We start from the raw sequence: 19,062 nt of genomic DNA, 5'->3' as shown, positions 1-19,062 counted from the left end.
TGTCCCCCCTATTTGCGAATCCTCCATCTGGGATCGGGTTCCGTTGTTTAACTCGCTTGATTAACAAACTATTTTGCGTTATTTGAATTAGTTTCGTATGTATTTCAGATTCACCTGCCCAATGGATCATCGCTGTTGTTGCACGCGTTCCGGCTGAGTGGACTCCAGAGCTGGGAAAACTGTTGGGCTGCTGCCATCAAATGATGTCAACCCATTTTCTCGCTCGACTGAACGGCGCAGAGTCACCTTAACTGGCAGTTCCCGTTCCCCAGCATCCAGAAGCATTAGAATGCATCGGAAAGTGCTTCAGCAAAACATCAAAAGGAATATATATGATGCATTTATTGAGTATATCTGCCAATTAGCCACTATCTTGCCTAAGAAGTTCTGTTTAGGTACTGTATTAAGTACGATAAAACACACATTCCAATGGGCCATATAATTCGTATCGTTCAAAATTGCAATGGAACAATAAAATAAATATGTCTGCCGAAGATCTGTCGTGGGGAGAGAAATGGGCACTTGAGACCAAGTTATCGCCACTATGCGCACCGCATCCTTATCATAAATGATTTCAGCCTCTGTATCGCCAAGTGCGTCTCACTTGTCTACGAAGCCCCCCTTAATCGTGATTGCGGCTAATTATTGATGAAATCCCTGGCACTTTGCGGTGCTTATCCAAGTTAAGCCAAGGAACGTGTCCAGAAAACGAAAACAGATTGGCCAATGTCAATGCCTATTGCATACTGCCTGCCGCCTGCCAGCCCCCCTCTTGGGCAGGTGTGTTTGTGTGTGTTCTATTCCTGTCAAATTACTTGATTAGGTGTCCAATTCTGATAATTCCACGATAAGCCCCAGCAGAGCGTCGGGAGGCTCTTGAGGCTCAAGCACTTGGAAATAGCCGAAATCCAACACACAAATCCATCAACTGAGTACTTATAAAATTGCCACTGGCCATAAGCGATCGTTTTAGTCGGCTCCCAGTCCGTCCACCGAGAACATTGGGTTCTTCAGATCAGAGCGGAGGAGGATCGGGTCAACAATAGCCAGTGACGTGACAAGTGCATCAGCCTAGCAAGTGAGTGAGAGTGATCCGAAGCACACCACTGCTTCGAGAGAGCGAAAGGGAGAGCCAGTTCTCTCCGACATTCGAGCGATCGTGTCTCTGCCGCATCTCTCCTGTAAGAGCATTCAGTTGGTAAACGCAGCAGCCTCAGAGGCAGAAGCATACGCAGACGCAGACCTCCGCCGACCGTTGAACGGGACAGATGCGCTTCTCGGTGAATCAGCTGATCCCTCGGACATTTGGACACTTGGACACTTATTCGCGTCTCTACTGACCGCGTTTCAAATACGATTTCGGCCAAATTCTGTCAACGTGAAAGCCGAATAGTTTGGGTTTATTTTTGGGCAGATGTGCTAATAATTTCGTGTGCCAACAATTTGTTGTCGGTGTCTCCACACAGTGTGCCAAGTGCCAAGCGATCGTCGAGAGCAGAACACATAGGAGTGTTCTGTTCGCAAAAGTTCTGGATGCGGGAGGTGAGAGAGTGCAGGAGTTCCAGTTGCAAGGCTTCGGCGAGATCGTCCGCTCCCTCCGCTTGCCTTCTTTCCAGAGACAACAAACAACCGCAAGTGCAACCGCAACAAACTTCCTTTCCGTCAGGTTATTGACTTTAGCCTGCAGCGTGTCGCGTTATATACATATGTATTTGTTCTGTATTGTTTGTGTGCGCGTGTGTGTGTGTGTGGCGGCAAGCATCTGCATTTGTTTGTGGCAGATACTATGATTGTTTTTTGAACCTCTTCTTTCCGGCTGCCTTCGTCTGTCGCGACCGTTGTTTCTGTAGCCGGCAGGCATCACTTGCTGTTGGTATACCCTTCCCTTGCAGAGAGTATGCTTTGTTTCATCAGGTGTTTGTAACGTATAAAAAGAATGTAAATAAAGCCCTAGATATTACCATAAGCAGTACATACGAACCGTAGGACTATATCCTGTAATTCCCACTACGATCGATATCCAAGGGTATGTAAAGCGTCGAACCCTAGGCTGACCTTTCACGCTTCATCTTGTCACAGTTGATTGCCGCCGCCTCGTTCTTTTCTTTTTCCTCTTATTCATGACTTTACTTTTGTTTTGGATCTTTCTGCATTTCCTTTCCCCCATTCAAATGGTCTTTAAATAGTTTTTCCTTCTTCTTCCCCCCCTCCTTTGCCGTTTCTCTTTTTGTTGTTAAGTAGGCGTGGCACCCACACACAGAGAGCTCCGACACTGTTTGTTGGTTTGTTTTGAGTGGCTGTACGCGAGATGATTGGGTAGCTCGATAACGGAATAATCATGCAGAGAGCGGGGTGTACACCTACTCCCAGTAGGCCGCAGCAGCTAATCGACACTTTTTCACTGCACAATCGATGCACAATGCCGCTGCACTCGTAATCGCCGCCTCTGCAGGGTCACTTGGAAGTCAATGGAAATGGGTCGAAGTCGCGACGCCGTGCGACCCAAATTGCAATATGCAGAGCACTCTGATTCGCTTGGCAGCAGAGAGAACACTTGTCGCCGTTTGCCCTACTAGTCGGTGATCCTCTTGCCTCCGCGCAATTCAGCAGCTTAAGTTGTTTGTGGTACACATTCAACAAAATGGACCATGCGATACTGGGCGATCTTCTGGCAGAGCTTTTGTTTTTACTGCATTCATCTGGTGCGGTGCAAGTACGAAAGTGAAACACTTTTGTATGCCCTGCAGAAATGTTGAATGATTGAAAATCCCCTGATCTTTCTCTAACAGATTAGTAGTGTATCGTCTATTCAGCCTGAGAAAATGTACCCAATTTGTTATTAGATATTTCCCCCACACACATGTGTGAACATTAAACGAAAATATTACGACCCAGCTGGCTATAAATAAGAATGAAATATCGCTCAAAAAATTACAAATTGTGTCCCGTTCAATGCTGATTTGCTTCGGATGCTGATGGTTACGACTTTTCTTGTACTTTTGCCGAAATGTCAGATTATTCAAATACTGAATATAAATATTTGGTCTATTGTTTATTGTTTTGGAAGGCTGCATCTCTGCCAACAGCCATTCCTGTCGATACATTCTATCTGAAACCCTGCAGCATTTCATCGTCGTCGTTGTCATTAATGCCGCGGAATGGTCAACAGATGTTGTCCGGTACAGTTTTAATTTAGATGTGGCTCATATAATTGGTAAACAAAATAGTAGTATTTTCCCAGCTAATCTCTTGCTCCGATTCGTTCATGTTTCCCCCAAAATTGAGGGCACTCAAGATTTCATATTCGTCTAGTCTATACACTCCAGTCACTTCATTTCCTGCCCATTCCCCACTACTTATTGAGCAATCTGATAGGTATTATCTGTAGCAGATGATTTGATTAAGTGTCGTTCTGTGAGGAAAAATTCATTCAACTTTCGAGGTCTATGATAGTCACTATTAATCGATGTTTTCTGTGCTCTTATCAGTGTCTGTTTAGTCAAAATTCTAGAAAACACCTCCTCTGATTGATTCATGTGCCACTCTACATAACCGATGAGGATCGTTCAGTGGAAATCCGCTGTGGCCTGACATCTTCGAGTTGATCGCACTCGCTTATCTGAGAGCCTAATTATTAAATCGGTGCTCGCCGTTGAATTGGCGGCTTCAACCCTAGTCCCTCCCCATCAGACCATTTGACCGACGAAAGTGTAGAGATTAGTGACGATGACACGACAGTGGAATATCTGGCTTTATCAGCGGAATGTGTCACACTCCATATTCGAGTGCCGACAGACAATTGAAGTCAATTAATGGGGGAGGACAGTGACACTTTTTGTTCATTTTTTGGTGACAAACGATATACAAGAATTCATTAACTTTCGATTTCACTTGCAGCTCAAGATGAAATCAAAGTACGAGAACATGAAGATCATCTATAACCGGAGTAAGATCGGCTGGTATTGGGCGCCTCTCTTTGTGTCCTTCTGGTTCCTGCTCTTCTACTTGGTGGCGGTTTCCAGTTTCCATCGGATGCCGCGCCTGAAGACAACACAGGATGAGCTTCAGCAGCCGGGCCAATTCATTGGGGAGCGGGCCGAGAACACCCTCCTGAGACTATCCAAAATTGGGCCAAAGGTCGTGGGCAGTGCGGCCAACGAGCAGGTGGCCGTGCAGTTCCTGCTCAGTGAAATTACCGACATCATCGACGGTGCTCGTACCGATCTCTACAACATCGAGAAGGATGTGCAGATTGCGTCGGGCAACTACCTGCTCTGGTCCATGGTGAATGTCTATCAAAGTGTCCAGAACGTGGTGGTCAAGCTGTCACCCAAAAACGCCACCAGCGAGGCCGCCCTCTTGATCAACACTCACTTTGATTCGGTGCCGGGCAGCTCGGGAGCGGGAGACGCCGGCATGATGTGTGTGATCATGCTGGAAGTATTGAGGGTCATCACCAAGTACGAGACCCCGCTCACCTACTCGGTGGTCTTCCTCTTCAATGGAGCCGAGGAGAATCCGCTGCAGGGAAGCCACGCCTTCATCACACAGCACCCTTGGGCCCAGAACGTCAAGTGAGTGATGCTGGGACCTCGAGCATATATATTTTTATCACAACTTTACTATCCCCTAGGGCGGTTATGAACTTGGACTCGGCAGGCAGCGGAGGACGGGAAATTCTCTTTCAATCTGGTCCTGACAATCCTTGGTTGATGAAGGTGCACAGACCCTGGCATTACTTCAGTTTGGAGCTCATTTTAATCTCCTATTTTGTTTTTCAGTACTACGGCAAGAACATAGTTCATCCTTTTGCTTCCACTATTGGCGAGGAACTGTTCCAGAATGGGTTTGTGCCATCGGAGACGGACTTTCGAGTATTCCGTGACTTTGGCAATATACCTGGTACGGAATTCTTTTGCCTTCCAAAAATCAGATAATAAATGTATGTATATATTCCCATTAAACAGGACTCGATATGGCACAGGTCTTGAATGGGTATGTGTACCACACCAAATACGATCGCTTCAATCTTATCCCGCGACGCACCTATCAACTGACGGGAGATAATATTTTGGCTCTGGTGAAGGCACTAGCAAATGCCGAAGAATTGGAGAATCCTTCGGTGCGTTTTATTCACATAACAAACGACAATTTCATATTAATAGCTTCAGCAATTATGCAGAAATACGCCGAGGGACACATGATATTTTTTGATGTGCTTGGCTGGTTCTTTGTCTACTATCCGGAGAGCACGGGCGAGATCATCAATATATCCGTATGTGTTGTGGTGTGCGCCACCATTGTGGGCTACATTTGGATCATGTCGAGCAGCACAGGCATGTTCAGGCGAAGGATTTGGGCCAAGTTCGGTATTCTCACTGCCCTGCAGGTGGCTGGGGTGGGCTTGGGTATCGGGCTGGTCCTATCCATAGCCATGTTCCTGGATGCTGTGAATCTGCCCATGTCCTGGTTTACTCAAAACTGGATGCTCTTTGGCCTCTACTTCTGTCCCATGTTATTCGGCATGGGCATCGTCCCAGCCATCTACTTTAGCCGCACAAAGGAGGTGAGTGGATTAAATAAAAGTGCTTTGGTTCATTGATAACTAACTATTTCCCCTTTTACCTCATTAGCATGGACTTCCCTTGGGCTATGGCATACAACTGCTGATGCACTCCCATTGTCTCATCCTGACCGTCGTCACAGTGGTCATGATCAGCTACAGCATTCGATCGGCCTTTGTTATCATGCTCTGCATTGCCTTCTATACCCTTTCCGTAATCATCAATATGGTCACGCGGGCACACAAGACAAGTATGTATCTATTCGATAGTGCATCTCTGAGTTTACTCCAACACACATATCTTGCATGTCCTTTCAGACTTTCTTTGGCTCATCCCACACTGCCTGTGCCAGGTGCTGCCCTTCATGTTCTACACCTACTGCTGCTATGCATTCTACGTGGTCTTCGTGCCGATGCAGGGGCGAGAGTGCAACACCAATCCCGAGATTCTGATGGGTTTCTTTACGGCCCTGATGGTCATTCTATTCGCCCCCTTTCTGGTGCCTCTGCTCTGCCTCTTCCGCAAGTCGAAGACTATCATCTCGATGTTCGGCGTGTGTACGTTACTCTTTATCATATTTGCCGCCACCCCCATTGCGTTCCCCTATGCCGAGAAGACAGCCCCCCAGCGTTTCTTTGCTGTGGTAAGTGCTATCTATCAAATATTTCCATATCTTACTTGCTAAATCCGTTTGATTGCCTTCTCTTACAGCACACGGCTCGTACCTTCCACAATGCGGATCGAGCAAGCACCGTAAACCACACGGACTCCGGATACTTTGTCGTTCCCGTGGATCGTCGTCCCCATACCCTTGATGATATATTGTTCGACAACACCAACTACTCCAAGGCCGAGCCAATTGACTGTGATTCAGAGATTATGTGCGGCTACCCCATATACAGCTCTCGATGGCTGAACGCAGTGTAAGTGAGCTGAGCACCAGAAGTGAGCTTATGACTTATCAGTACCTTTGAAGTGACAACAGCTACTTCGTCCCGGGCCCAGAGCCCAACAAGGACTACTTGCCCACATTGAGCATAATCGACAAGTCCAGCAGCTCTGCTAAAAACATCAAGTTCACACTAGAGATCGCGGGGCCCGACCACACGAGTATATTCATTCAGCCGGTGAACGGCACTACGCTGGTGGACTGGACCTTCACCAAGGAGCCTCTCGAACAGAACGTGAAGCCACCATACTATGTTTATTGGTCGTACGCCTTGGATCCCACTCCCCTCCAGTTCAGCATGGAGTTCGAGCATGAAAACGATAACTGGTCTGGAGACACGTTCAAGATTGCCATAATGGGACATAGAACACACCATGACATGTACATAGATGAGGAGTTCAGGGAGTTCCTGGCCACGTTTCCGCCGTGGGCGCATGTAAGCTCCTGGATTGGTTCCTACAACAGCTGGCAGCTCTAAGTGTTCCCCAGTACAGTCGACAATCGAACCAAACTGAATCCCAATGTTGCCATTCAGTCACTCTTAAATTTGGTTAATGTTTCTCCATGTATGTCCCCCGGGATAGCCTTATCCTCCTTATCCTGGTAATCCATCGAACAAAGTGCCAGTTTCCTGGTCACGTCATAAATGCTTTAAGATTTAAGATTATAATTAGCTTATTAAAATATACTATAAATTTTGTATTAAGTTAACAAATCGATGTATCCTTAAAACTATTCGCTGCTTACAATACCCAGCTTTCCAAGGACGAAAACCAATCGGTGGTGTAGGTCCAGTCGGGGAAAGTGCCGAGGAACTCCCGGAAGTCCTCGGTGTAGTGCTCCTTGTGGTAGAGGAAGTGCTCAGAGACTACCAGTTTAAAATACGGTCCCTCCGTATTACTGACCTCGTGCTCGAGCTCCACCCAGAAGTCGAAGGGCTCCTCGGTCATAGAATATATGTGGTACATAAGATAGGGCGGAGTGTGCCCCTCATCCAGGGGTGTCTTGTCAAATGACCAGTCCGAGACCTTGACCTGATCCATTGGAGCTATGTAGATCATGACGCGATCGCTGGCCCGCAGGCTGAACTCGTAGCGAACCTTGTTCTGTCCCAGAGATGCCTTAGAGACTTCCGTCAGATCGATGTTTATGGGGAGCTGTGGAGGCGTGCTATAGATCCACCGAGCAGAGTCCCTATTCAGACAAATACACATAGCATTAGATAAACCATTCCCATCCTCCTTTTGAGGCTTTGTGTGAGGTAGAACTTACTTCCAGTCAATCCAGCGACCGCTGTAGATGGGCAATCCGCAGAAGGGCTCGGCAGCACAGGAAGCATCAGTCCAACTGGAGGGTTCTCTATTTTGGAACGTAGTACCGTCCAGCTCGCCTAGCCGCGTATCCACGGGTTGTATATAGAAGCCGGAATCTTGTTTGACGGTATTGTCCGCATTGTGGAATGTTCGCGTGGTGTGCTGCAAGTGATTCGATTAGTTTAGACCAGGACTCTACTTTCTAGAGCTAGTGACTTACCAGGACATAATATCGCTGTGGTGCCAGCTCCTTGACGAAGGGGAATCCCGCGGATGTCGTGGCCAGTATAATGAATATGATGGTTAATACTCCAAAAATGGAGAAAATAATCTTGGGCTTGCGGAACTTGTGCATAATGGGGATCTGCAAAGAGACAGTGTTAGGATATCGATCGACAGATGGGAATTCTCGAAGATCACTTACTATGAATCCAGCAAAGTGCACAGACATATAAATGATGAACACGGAGACAAGGACATCGGGACTGCTTTCGGGGCCGTCGCGACCTTGCATAGGCAAAAACACAATCAGAATCGCGTAGCACATGTAGGTGTAGTAAATGAAGGGCAGGACCTGGCAGATCAAGTGGCTCGTCACAAAGTAGCTCTCTAAACGAAAGGAGAATCCATTAGAATCCACTGCTGCTCTTGGGGCTGCTAACGAACTTACTCTTCAAGGAGAGCTTGAGGGTAATCTGCACAACCACCGAGATCGTGTAGAAGAAGATGCCAATCATGGGGAAGTAGCCGGAGCGAATGGACAGACTGGTCATGATGATGCACAAAACGATCATCACAATGCAGTGTGCGTGCATGAAGCAGGCTATGGTCTGGTCTAGCTTCATGTTGGTCTTCCGCTTCGTCCAGCCAATGTAGACGGCGGGCAGCAGACCCAGCACGAAGAACAGGCTGCAGAAGTACAGTCCGAAGATCATCCAGTGTCCGTAGTACCAGGACTCCGACAGGCCCACAGCCTGCATGAAGACAGCCACGAGAATGGTTAGGCCACAGGCCACAAATACTGTTCCCACTTGAACCAAGAATATGATGCCGAATCGTAGGAACACGGCCTTGACCGCATCTGCCCCATTGTCCATTGTCATTAGGTAGACGGAAATGCCGATGCACGCCAGGGATATCAGGCAAACAGTCACGTTGATGGCTATGCTCACAGATTCTGTGTAGGTGAGCATGAACCAGCCCACGAAGTCGTAGAAGACCGTGTGACCCTCTTCGTGGGCGGCGGTGTCATCCAATTCGGGGGCATTGGCCAGGGCCCAAACCAGGGGTAGCACATTCTCACCCGTCGATTGGTAGGTGCCTCGCTCTATGTTCTTGAAGTTGTCGTACTTGGTGTGGTACACGTAGCCATTTAATGCATGTGCCATGTCCAGACCGGGCACATTTCCGTAGTCGCGGAAGACGCGGAAGTCCGTGTCCGAGGGTATAAAGTTGTTCTGGAACAGCTCCTCCGCCATCGAATTCGCAAACGGATGAGCCGCGCTCTGGTGATAGTATTTGGCCAGCCACGGGTGATTGGGTCCCGTTTGGAAGAGAATCTCGCGTCCGCCAGCGCCGGCCGAGTCCAGGTTGACCAGGGCTCTGATTACATACGAAGGACATTGGTTCATCAGTCAGTGCTGATGACTTAGCTGAGGCTATGCGTCTACACTACTTACTTGCAGTTGGCTGCCCATCTGTGCTGCGTAATGAAGCCATGTGACCCCAGCATGCAGGCCTCCTCGGCCCCGTTGAAGAGGAAGACGACAGGATGTGCCAGTGTCTTCTCCGAGCGGGAGATTACACGCAGTGCTTCTAGCATGATTACCACCATGACTCCGTCATCACTGACCGCCGGCGTTCCGACCTCCGAGTCGTAGTGCGAGTTGACCAGCAAATAGTTGTCGTTCTGTTGGCTCTTTTGGGTGATCCTTACCACGACATTGGACAGATTGGTGTACGTCATGGCCATGCCCCAGAGGTAGAAGGAGCCCGAGGAGTACTGCTTCTCCACCTCGATATCGTAAAGGTCGGTGCGCGACTCGTCCACAATTTTCTGCAACTCCCGCAGCAGAAAATTGACTGTGTGCACCTCATTGGCTATCGAGCCGCTCATCTTGTTTCCGATGGACGCGTACTCTGCCAACTGCTTCATTGACCGCTCCCCGATGAACTCATCTGGGTGCTGGGCCTCGTCGCGCTGGTACAGCATGTCGGGGTACGAGTAGAAGCTGGGCAGGACGGACACATAGAAGAGTGCAAAGCAGATGGCCGCATAGATGGGTGCTCCGTACCAGGGCCATTTCTTATCCCTAGTTTTCCCCCCATCCTTTTCGGTGGTTATGTCAACGGCGGAGAACGACATCTGAAATTGAGGGAATCCGATAAGAAATACAGATACTCAGGCTGGGTGTCCAGAGATGATGCAAAAGATCCAACAAAGGGAGAAATTCTGTAACATATTTTCGGGCCTTGCTATCTTCAACTTGATTCCCTATGTTGCATACTTTACGGAACTTACGATTATCAAAAGGCATACGATTACGATCTACGATTAAGCCCCACAATCTATGAATATACTGAAATTGAACGTGATCGGAATACTGCCATCGATTTGGAACCATAAACCTTTTCAGCCAGGAACGTTTTTATCATGTTTTTATTGGTAGAATAAACTTCGTGGGAAAGTGTAGGAAGATCATAAACTAATTAAACCTTAAGAGTGTTCGACTATATGATGCAAATGGCCTGATGGCCAATTCCATTGGTGGGCTAAAATAAGAATCCGATAATATTTTACAACGGATATAAACATCCTTATCAGAATGGATTATCAACCAAAGAGAGGAAAAATAAAAGATAACTACATATGTATGTCCCCGTTCATCACATATACCTTATACGAGGTCCATATGTACATATATCACTTATGTCACTGATTCATATATAATAGATATTCTCACTTTCTTATCTAAAATAGATACTGAAGACAAATCCAGAGTAAGGAATGAAAACTGAAAAGAGCCTTCATCTTTATATATCCTTTACACTTTAACTTCAATATATGTATATCGGTGGTTCCTTGAATCCTTCACTCGACATTTATGCTATGCTTATCTACAGACGTTCTTTCCACATTTTTTACAGCATGTCTTATATTTTAACGGAAAAAATTGTTCACTGCAATCTCTAGCACAACGAAAATTCCTTCAGATCGTAATCTTTCGCCCGTTCACTGTGAATTATGGCAACCGGTTTGGAGCCTCACCAACCTTCTAGCACGCGACTTGGACCTGAACTGGATGAAATATAAATTCAACTGACACGCACCGGACCGTGTCCCAAGTATTAAGTAGGGCCAGGTCCGGTTCGATCCCAATGGTTGCGGCGCCGCCGCAGAACCCTTATCATTTTGGGGTTCTTGGGCATAAAAAGATTACATCCTAGCGATAGTCGATCTTAAAAACAGCAGGAGCTATTGCTCTTTATAGCTTGATGGCCGCCAGTTAAACCGATTAGGGCACCGCTCCCGTGGCGGCAGAGATCTTAGTGCCATAAGTACAGAAGAATTCTTGGCGTGGGGTACCGGGCCCCCATTTATGATAATTTCATTAGAGGGTGATACACACACACCCCTGTTATCGATAAGCATAAATCCAAAACTTGAATCCCTGAAATCTCACAAATTCGAAGGTCTTTAAATTTAACCAGCCTCTGGCAGAACCTATCTATTCAACTTCATTCATTCCATAGGTGAAATAAAAAAATTTTCAATTTCGCACTAATAACAATTTATTTGGAAATAATGACTAACTGTCTGGGGGAGTTACCTTATTATCTTTGATGACCATTCTAAGAAATAATTCACTGTTATTAAAGAACTCTTCTAATAAATAAACACTGAATACTTTACAGTAAAAAGATCCGGTCGCTTTGCAGTGTAGAGAAGGACTGATTGGCTTAGGCTAAGACTTGAGCGAGCATCGGAGTGTTGAAGTGATTGTTTGTCTACAGAGTACATGCACGATCAGCATTAGTGCCCTCCATCTAAGTACAAATGTAAGTACTGGGCACATATGTAACCGAACCACGATATTGGGTGGTCCAGTGTCGAGTGTCGGGTGACATACGAGTACACATATGCATACTGCAGAGAGTTCAATTTATGTGATCGTCAGGGCAACTGTATTCAATGCGTTACGTAAATACATATAAAGATTCATATATAAATATTTATATATTCTGTTATTAGTGTGGAGTTTGTCTGCTACACAAAAGATGATAGAAGGAAGCAATTTAGACCTTATAAATGATGTACATATACGTATTCTTGATCGATTCAATTAACTGCCCTAATCTAGTTCTGATATCAATTACCTACTCATGCTAATAATCGGATATGCTTACCACACATATATATACAGTACATGAGTACTTTAAGTATTGAATTATTAAAAAGGATTTCTAATCTGTCTACAAATCAGACAGATTTATATTTATATGCGAAACTGCACCACACTTCTGGTGAATGTACATTCCACAATTGTTCGTGAGCGGGGATTTCTTGGGTCTTCCGTTGCGTCGATGTCGAAGGCACAAGCCCGATACAGGAATGGATTATAAATTAAAGATCGATTGCTGATTAGCCCCCGTCGCAATCATAAAAGTCGATTTGTACTAAATTTGATAATCTCAAATTGGAAGTCACCGAAGGGGCTATACACTTTCTGGACTTGTCATGTACTCATGAGGCGAATAGGGAATTTTACATTACGAGTATACTCATAATCATAGGTACATTATCAGGATAGCTATTCCTAATGAACTTGAAGCACACTTCTTATCATTTGATGTGTTGTTAATTATAATTCATTTAATTCCCATGGTTCAGTGATTACTGATGAAGCGCACTACATGCATATCTGAAACCAATCAGTCATCTATAGTCTACTCGTATCTTTAGTCCAAAGTTCACTAGATATTGTTTAACATTTATGTGTTGTCTTTAATTAAAAGTACATTTATTTTAAACAATTAATTCCCGATTCTTAGTAGATCCAGGTCTCATAAGATGCCGGCCAAGGGGTGGCATCCACATACTTGGGGAAACTGTCGAGGAACTTTTTAAAGTCTGGCGTCAACATCTCCTTGTGATGGGTCCAATGGCCGCCCAGGCCCAGCTCAAATGTGGGCGTTTTGAAGTCTCCCTTGGGTTTCTGCAAATATCGAATGGGAATATTTAGATACTGGATTCAAGTGTCGTACCGAAACATACCTCAAGCTCAAGCCAGAAGTTAAGGGGATCTCCATTGACGCCCCACGAGAAGTAGATAAAGTAAGGAGGCTGAAAGCTTAGTCGCAGTGGAGCCTAAAGGTAGAGAGATAGCATTAGAGGTTTCCAGGCACTATATAAATATTTGAGAGTCCCAACCTGATGGAAGGACCAGTCCTTCATGATAGCTCCGTTCAAGGGCTGAATGAACAGCGCCATATGATCGGGTCCGCTCAACTGGAGTTCGTAGCGAATCTTGCTGGGAGACACCTGTTTCTTGCTGATCACTTTGACGGCCGGCACACTGCCCAGCAATGGCTCGGAGGCAGGTATCCACAAGGTGTTCTGTCTGGGGTTCACAATTGGGGGTTAATCAGTTCAATGAGTTACTGGGAAAAAGAGCATGGGCTTACCTAGTCTTGTGCCAGCGCTGGTTGTACAAGGGTAGACCGCACATCATCTCCTTCTGGCAATCGTCGCCGATTTTCTGAGCCAGTGTCATATTAATGACATCATCTAAAATTCGGATATGATAAGCGAGATGACGAAACAGAAAAAAGAATCGAACATACGTTTGACGGAGTAGGTACGTCTATCTTGGGGCATGATGAAGTAGCCCGATTCCTGGCGACGCACTTTGTTATCGGCATCATGGAAGGTCCGCTTGGCATGCTATATAAAAACAGTCAAGCGTATTAGTCCCACTCTAAGCAGATCGTAGGGGAAATCCTTACCAGCACGGAGAATCGCTGAACACTTGTCTCTGGTCGGTAGGGGAATCCCATTGGCGTTATTGCAATGATCACGCAAACGAACGTGATGGCCAGGAGGGCGCAAATAATGGTCTTCGACTTGCGGAACAGATGCAGTACGGGCACAATGAAGCCGCAGGTGAGGAGACCCACGGCAATGCTGAAGACGGCAACCACCAGGTCCGGGTTAACATTCTCTCCAAAGCGGCCGAACATGGGAATGAAGGTGAGGAAGAATCCGTGCGAGAAGTAGGCGAAAAACACAAATGGAGGCACTCCGCATATGATGTGTGGAATAACCCAGGCCACATCTAATGAAGAGCAAGAAAGCTGATTAGAACGGAGCTTTACGCGAACATCCATGAACTTATTTCTCACCTTTGCTGTGCAGCTTGGTGGCCAGATTAATGATGAGGGCCATTGTGTAAAACAAACAGGACAGCATCAGGACGAAAACTGATCGGACGCCGCAGATGGTTAGCACTATGGTGAAGATGGCCAGGAAGAGGCAGTGACAGTGCAGCAGCATCTGGACCCGCTGTCCAATGGGCAGTTTGTCCTGGAAAAGAAATAAAATCAAAGATGAATAATGCGGATATATGGTTTGATTTGGTCTTCGCTACTTACATGCTGGGTGTAGTGATAGTACAGGGCAGGCACTATGGCCAGGCCAAAGATGAAGGTGGTGAAGTAGAGCCCGAGGATGAGCCATGAGTGCGTGAACCAGGACATCGGCAGGTGCACCAGATCCATGAACCATCCAAGGAATACGGTCAGCGTGACGGCGGTAATCACAGCAAAGAGCTGGACCACGAAGGTGTGCATCACCCGTTTGAAGATCTTCTCCAGCTTGATGCCCGAGTTGGAGGCCATCAGCTTGAAGGCATACAAACAGGTTCCGATGGCCACTAGCGACACAATCACGTTCAATATGATGCCCTCCGTCTCGGTGTAGAAGACCAGGAACCAGCCCATCACATCGAAGTAGACGGTGTGGCCCTCGGCGTGTTTCTGCAGATATCAGATCGGTGATGAAGTCGAGCAGTTCTCTGGTATTCTTTGAGCGCATCTTACCGAGGTGTCCTCCAGCTCCTGGGAGTTGGCAATCTCCCGCACTAGAGCCAGCAGGTTGTCGCCAGTATTCTGGAAGCTGCCGCGGGGGAAGATCTCCGGGCGGTCAAATCGGGTGTGATACACATAACCGTTGTACTGGTAAGCCATATCCAGGCCGGGCACCGCGCCGTGGTCGCGGAAGATGCGGAAGTCCGTGTCAGAGGGAATAAAATTGTTTTGGAACATCTCCTCGGCCATGGTGGAGGCGTACGGGTGCTTGATGGCGCGACGATAGCTCTTCATAAGCCAGGGATGGTTGGGGCCCGACTGGAAGAGGATCTCCCGACCGCCGTTGCCGGCAGAGTCCAGATTGATGAGAGCCCTGCGAATTGTGAGAGGCAGGATTAGCTGGATACCGAAAGAAACATTCAGAGATCACTTACTTGCAGTTTTTGGCCCATTTGTGCTGGGTGATGAAGGCGTGCGAGGCCTGGAGTGGATTCTCCTCGGCTCCGTTGAACAGAAAAACAACAGGGTGCTTGAGGGCCTGCTTGGACTGGGCCAATACTCGCAGGGTCTCCATCATAGTGGCCACCATGGAACCGTCGTCGCCTGCGCCAGGTCCACCCGGCACCGAATCGTAGTGGCTGTTGACCAGCAGATAGGTGGTGCTGTTGGTTCCCTTGGGACTGACCTTGACCACAATGTTCTGGATGCTCTGGTACATGTTGATCATCGTCCAGTGGACGTAGCTGCCGGAGGCCACCTGCACATCCACCTCGATGTCGTTGGCGGAGCCCAGTCCCGAACGGATCTTCTGCACGCTGCCGGACAGGACCTTCACGGCCCCCATCTCGTTCTCCTTACTGCCCACGACACGGGGTCCCAGCGCCACTAGCTGCTGCAGATTGAGCTCCGCCCGCTCCGCAATGAATCGATCCGGATACTTGGCCTCATCCTTGATGCTCAGCGGGCGCGGCAGCCGATGGCAGGCCGGAATAGAGATGGCCACGTACAGCAGCAGCCAGAACCCAAAGAAGGCCGGTGCCCAAAACCATTTGATCTTGTTGTACTCTACGAAGGCGCGCTCACAGCCATTGGGTTTATTCTGCTAAAGATCGGTAGAAAAAAGGGTGTAATCATTAGCTTTATGCCATTTTTTGGAAGAATGAAACCATTTCGAAATTGATAGATTATATTATTGTTTCTGTGCAATCAAGATCCCATCCCTCCTTAATATTTCAGCATTATGAGTCAGAAGCATTATGCTCTTGCATATCACACGGTTCTTGTAGGAACAGCCGTTCCTATGATACATTTAAGTGGGAATAGTTAGTGTTTCTTGCTGCGATAGAATTGGGCTACCGTGATAGACAGTCCGTGAGTCAGTTTCCAATCATTTAACACCCGAAACGACAGCTGTAGAAAGCAGACCGAATTCGTGTACCGACTCGTATGTTAGATTTAATCCATCATCGGCTATCTTATCTCTGGTCAACTTGTTGGCGAAGCCCCCAGAGCCGGTTGCCACCTAAAACAGTTCTCGATAGGCGGGTACACGGCTGCTCCTTCTGCCAGGGGTTCAGTTCGACTGGCGGTTCCACGGAAGTGGGCCAGACAGGGGGCTGATATAGTCGGGGATTGCAACTAGGGCTCCGAAGGTATCATATCTCAAGGGTATCCGCGGTTCGTTAATTAGTGAACATAGATAAGGAATGGCCGGAAAAGGGTTAGTGGGGGACAGAGTAAAAAAAAAAGAGCAGAAGAAACAATACCGATACGTAGGAATTGGCTCACGGTTATTTTAATGCTCGTGTTGGAGCCATCCAATCAACGGGAAGATTACCTATGCCCCACCCGAAATTAGGCAATCTAATCGTAGAGCAATTACTCGCAGCTGAGGCACTTACCTCATACAGGTGCGAATTCCGCTGCCGCAACAGAGGATCTGTGTTGTGAGGATCACTGGTCGGCGTTATGACGCGTCGCCGCACGCTCTTGTCGTTGCCACTGACACTCATCGTACCACTAACTGGTTGCACTGCTTCAATTGGAGGCAACCTTTCGCTTGGCCGCAACGCGCTCAACTGATCGAACAGTAACTGAACTGAAAACTGTATCTATAACTTGGAATAACTTTGATAGCTATAGCCATTGGCCATGGCATAACTATATAAGGTAAGGACAACTCATTAGAGCTCGCTGCCTAAACAGATAAAATTCCATTGCTGCAAAAAAATACCACTCATTTCACACTTATTAATATAAAGTATACGCATAAATAAAAGGCAAAAATCGAGGAAAATTCGTTGTCTGTGTATGTTCCACGATGAGCGGGCCTCACCTAATATGATAGTACCATGTGTGAACGCAAGTTTTGTGTTGTTGCCTTTGTGGCTATCGAACACAGTCCAAACAATATAATCGCGGAGAGTACACTCACCACTCACCACTCTACACTCACGCTCTCGCTCTTTCTTTCTCTCTCTCTCACACAAGGTTTATTTATATAAGGTAAGACATTCCCAATGATCTCCCACCTCGACCCGACATTAGTATGAACTTTGAACGTTTCAACACTACAAACTTTCCTTTTTCGCCCAGTGCATATATGTATAAAGAGAGGGCTTGGTAGAGAGAGAGAGAGAGAGAGAGTGACAGAACCAAGGGAAGGGTCAGCAAAAGTTTAAATTGCTTGAAGTTTGTACCTGCGCTTCTTTCTCCTCTGCGTCGCTGCTCATTTTTAACCGCACCTTCTCGTTGTTGCTTCTGATGTTATATCTTTTTCTGATGTTGCTGCACTCTGGAAATCGTTCTTGTTGTTGAATCTTGCTCTTTCTCTTTTCCACTTTTGTATTGAGATTCGACCTGATCTCTTCTCTGAGCAGCGAAGCTCTCTCGCGACGCGCGTCTACTCAACTGATGTACAAAGTTCCACAAGCCGCGCTTTAATACGGCAGTTTACCGTGGAATTTGAATATCATGCGGCACGTATTATTTTCTAAATAATTTATTCCGTTCAGCATTTGTTTTACCGGCAGTTTTTTGTTTGTTTACACTTACTCATTTATTGCCCACTATTTTCGACGCTTTGTTTGTGTTATTTGCTTACTTATCTGTGAGTGTGTTGAAATAACACTATGCAGCAAAAGAAACCACCTTTTTTATGGTATTGCGCATTTTAAAATAATGTTTTTCTGCGAACGGCAATATCAGCAATAGCAACAAAAACAATAATTTGTGCAAATTTTGACAGTTTTTTTTTCAAAAGCATACTTGATTATTGCAAAAATGAAATGAATGAAAGTTTCATTAAATTCCATTCCATTAAAAAATAAGCATAACTGACCGCCAAATATGTACATACATACATATGTGTTGCACGTAACGTGCACGGTTCTCTTCTTTCCTTATTTTTTGATTTTAAGAACTTTACAATTGGGAATTTTAAAAATCGTTCAATACGCTGAAAATTCTATTATTTTTGATTTTAAAAAAGTTTGTTTTCGGAGGAAATTAAGAACTACATTGAGGCAGAGGTACTGATCGGTAAATTTCGATAATAAAATGCAACCTAAAAAAATAATAAACTTTCAAATTAAAAATTTAATATTCTTCAGAATATTGATGCCAGATTTTTTTGTTTGCTGTTGCATAGTGTAATTGCTATTGTGAACCAGCGAAAGCTTTATCAACGGGTTAAATTAAAGCGTTGATTGCCACAGATAATTGAACACTTTCGGGCGATAATTGTATTTGACTCTTGGTAAATTACGTTTTATTTATGCGCACACACTATGACGCAAAGGTGATGTATCGTAGCATATTTTTGGGTTGACTTTTGGTGTAGAATACATGTAGTTGTCATGTAGTTGTAGTAATATAATATTTCGACTTTCAGAACTATCCTTTAAAATTCGCGATGGAAAAGGTCTTAAAACAGTATCCTTTTGGGATCCTTGAGAAGAGGTGACTAGTTCTTAACAGAAGCTAACAAGCCTAGTTGTCCAGCTGTTCTTCTAGTTGCCGAGTAGCAGATGTCAAATTGTTCCGTTTGTCTGCTTCATTGATACTCAACTGATTCTGGTCCACTGGAGCACTCGTGTAATTGAAAACTGTCCGGAGGAGCAGAGGAGACGACCAGCATTCCCACTTACCA

At 46.1% G+C, this 19,062-nt stretch overlaps 3 protein-coding genes across 7 annotated transcripts; 1 reads left to right on the top strand and 2 right to left on the bottom strand.

Annotated features, from left to right (window-relative positions):
* The first annotated feature begins 1,003 nt into the window (after positions 1–1,003).
* Positions 1,004–7,228, top strand: LOC6589910 (endoplasmic reticulum metallopeptidase 1). Of its 2 annotated transcripts, none has more exons than XM_002016483.2 (10): positions 1,004–1,078; positions 3,898–4,574; positions 4,634–4,718; positions 4,782–4,902; positions 4,968–5,122; positions 5,183–5,566; positions 5,634–5,814; positions 5,882–6,207; positions 6,276–6,487; positions 6,541–6,991. In XM_002016483.2, exons 2-10 carry the CDS (start codon positions 3,904–3,906, stop codon positions 6,989–6,991), a joined length of 2,586 nt encoding a protein of 861 aa, XP_002016519.1. In that variant the 5' UTR covers positions 1,004–1,078; positions 3,898–3,903. The 2 variants fall into 2 exon arrangements, with proteins under 2 accessions (XP_002016519.1, XP_026840670.1); XM_026984869.1 differs by lacking the exon at positions 1,004–1,078 and adding an exon at positions 1,270–1,542 and having other exon boundaries at positions 6,541–7,228.
* LOC6589909 (endoplasmic reticulum metallopeptidase 1) lies at positions 7,222–10,739 on the bottom strand. Its single transcript, XM_002016482.2, has 7 exons — positions 10,723–10,739; positions 9,506–10,191; positions 8,497–9,428; positions 8,251–8,435; positions 8,047–8,190; positions 7,786–7,988; positions 7,222–7,707 (listed from the first exon to the last, which is right to left on the bottom strand). The coding sequence occupies exons 2-7, from the start codon at positions 10,189–10,191 to the stop codon at positions 7,257–7,259; spliced, it is 2,601 nt and encodes an 866-aa protein (XP_002016518.1). The 5' UTR covers positions 10,723–10,739; the 3' UTR covers positions 7,222–7,256.
* Positions 10,740–12,805: 2,066 nt separating this feature from the next.
* Positions 12,806–17,821, bottom strand: LOC6589908 (endoplasmic reticulum metallopeptidase 1). Of its 4 annotated transcripts, none has more exons than XM_026985858.1 (11): positions 17,612–17,821; positions 15,347–16,014; positions 14,925–15,285; positions 14,478–14,861; positions 14,229–14,409; positions 13,833–14,161; positions 13,671–13,770; positions 13,512–13,614; positions 13,258–13,447; positions 13,102–13,194; positions 12,806–13,042 (listed from the first exon to the last, which is right to left on the bottom strand). In XM_026985858.1, the coding sequence occupies exons 1-11, from the start codon at positions 17,642–17,644 to the stop codon at positions 12,875–12,877; spliced, it is 2,610 nt and encodes an 869-aa protein (XP_026841659.1). In that variant the 5' UTR covers positions 17,645–17,821; the 3' UTR covers positions 12,806–12,874. The 4 variants fall into 4 exon arrangements, with proteins under 4 accessions (XP_026841659.1, XP_026841660.1, XP_002016517.1 ...); XM_026985859.1 differs by having other exon boundaries at positions 15,347–16,011; XM_002016481.2 differs by lacking the exon at positions 17,612–17,821 and adding an exon at positions 16,814–16,987 and having other exon boundaries at positions 15,347–16,011.
* Between the last annotated feature and the right edge of the window lie 1,241 nt (positions 17,822–19,062).

Source organism: Drosophila persimilis, unplaced genomic scaffold (genome assembly GCF_003286085.1).
Source record: "Drosophila persimilis strain 14011-0111.01,24,50 unplaced genomic scaffold, DperRS2 tig00000002-arrow-pilon, whole genome shotgun sequence".
NCBI lineage: Eukaryota > Metazoa > Arthropoda > Insecta > Diptera > Drosophilidae > Drosophila > Drosophila persimilis.
Note: the sequence above shows the minus strand (reverse complement) of the source record. Positions and strands in the feature narration are given on the sequence as shown.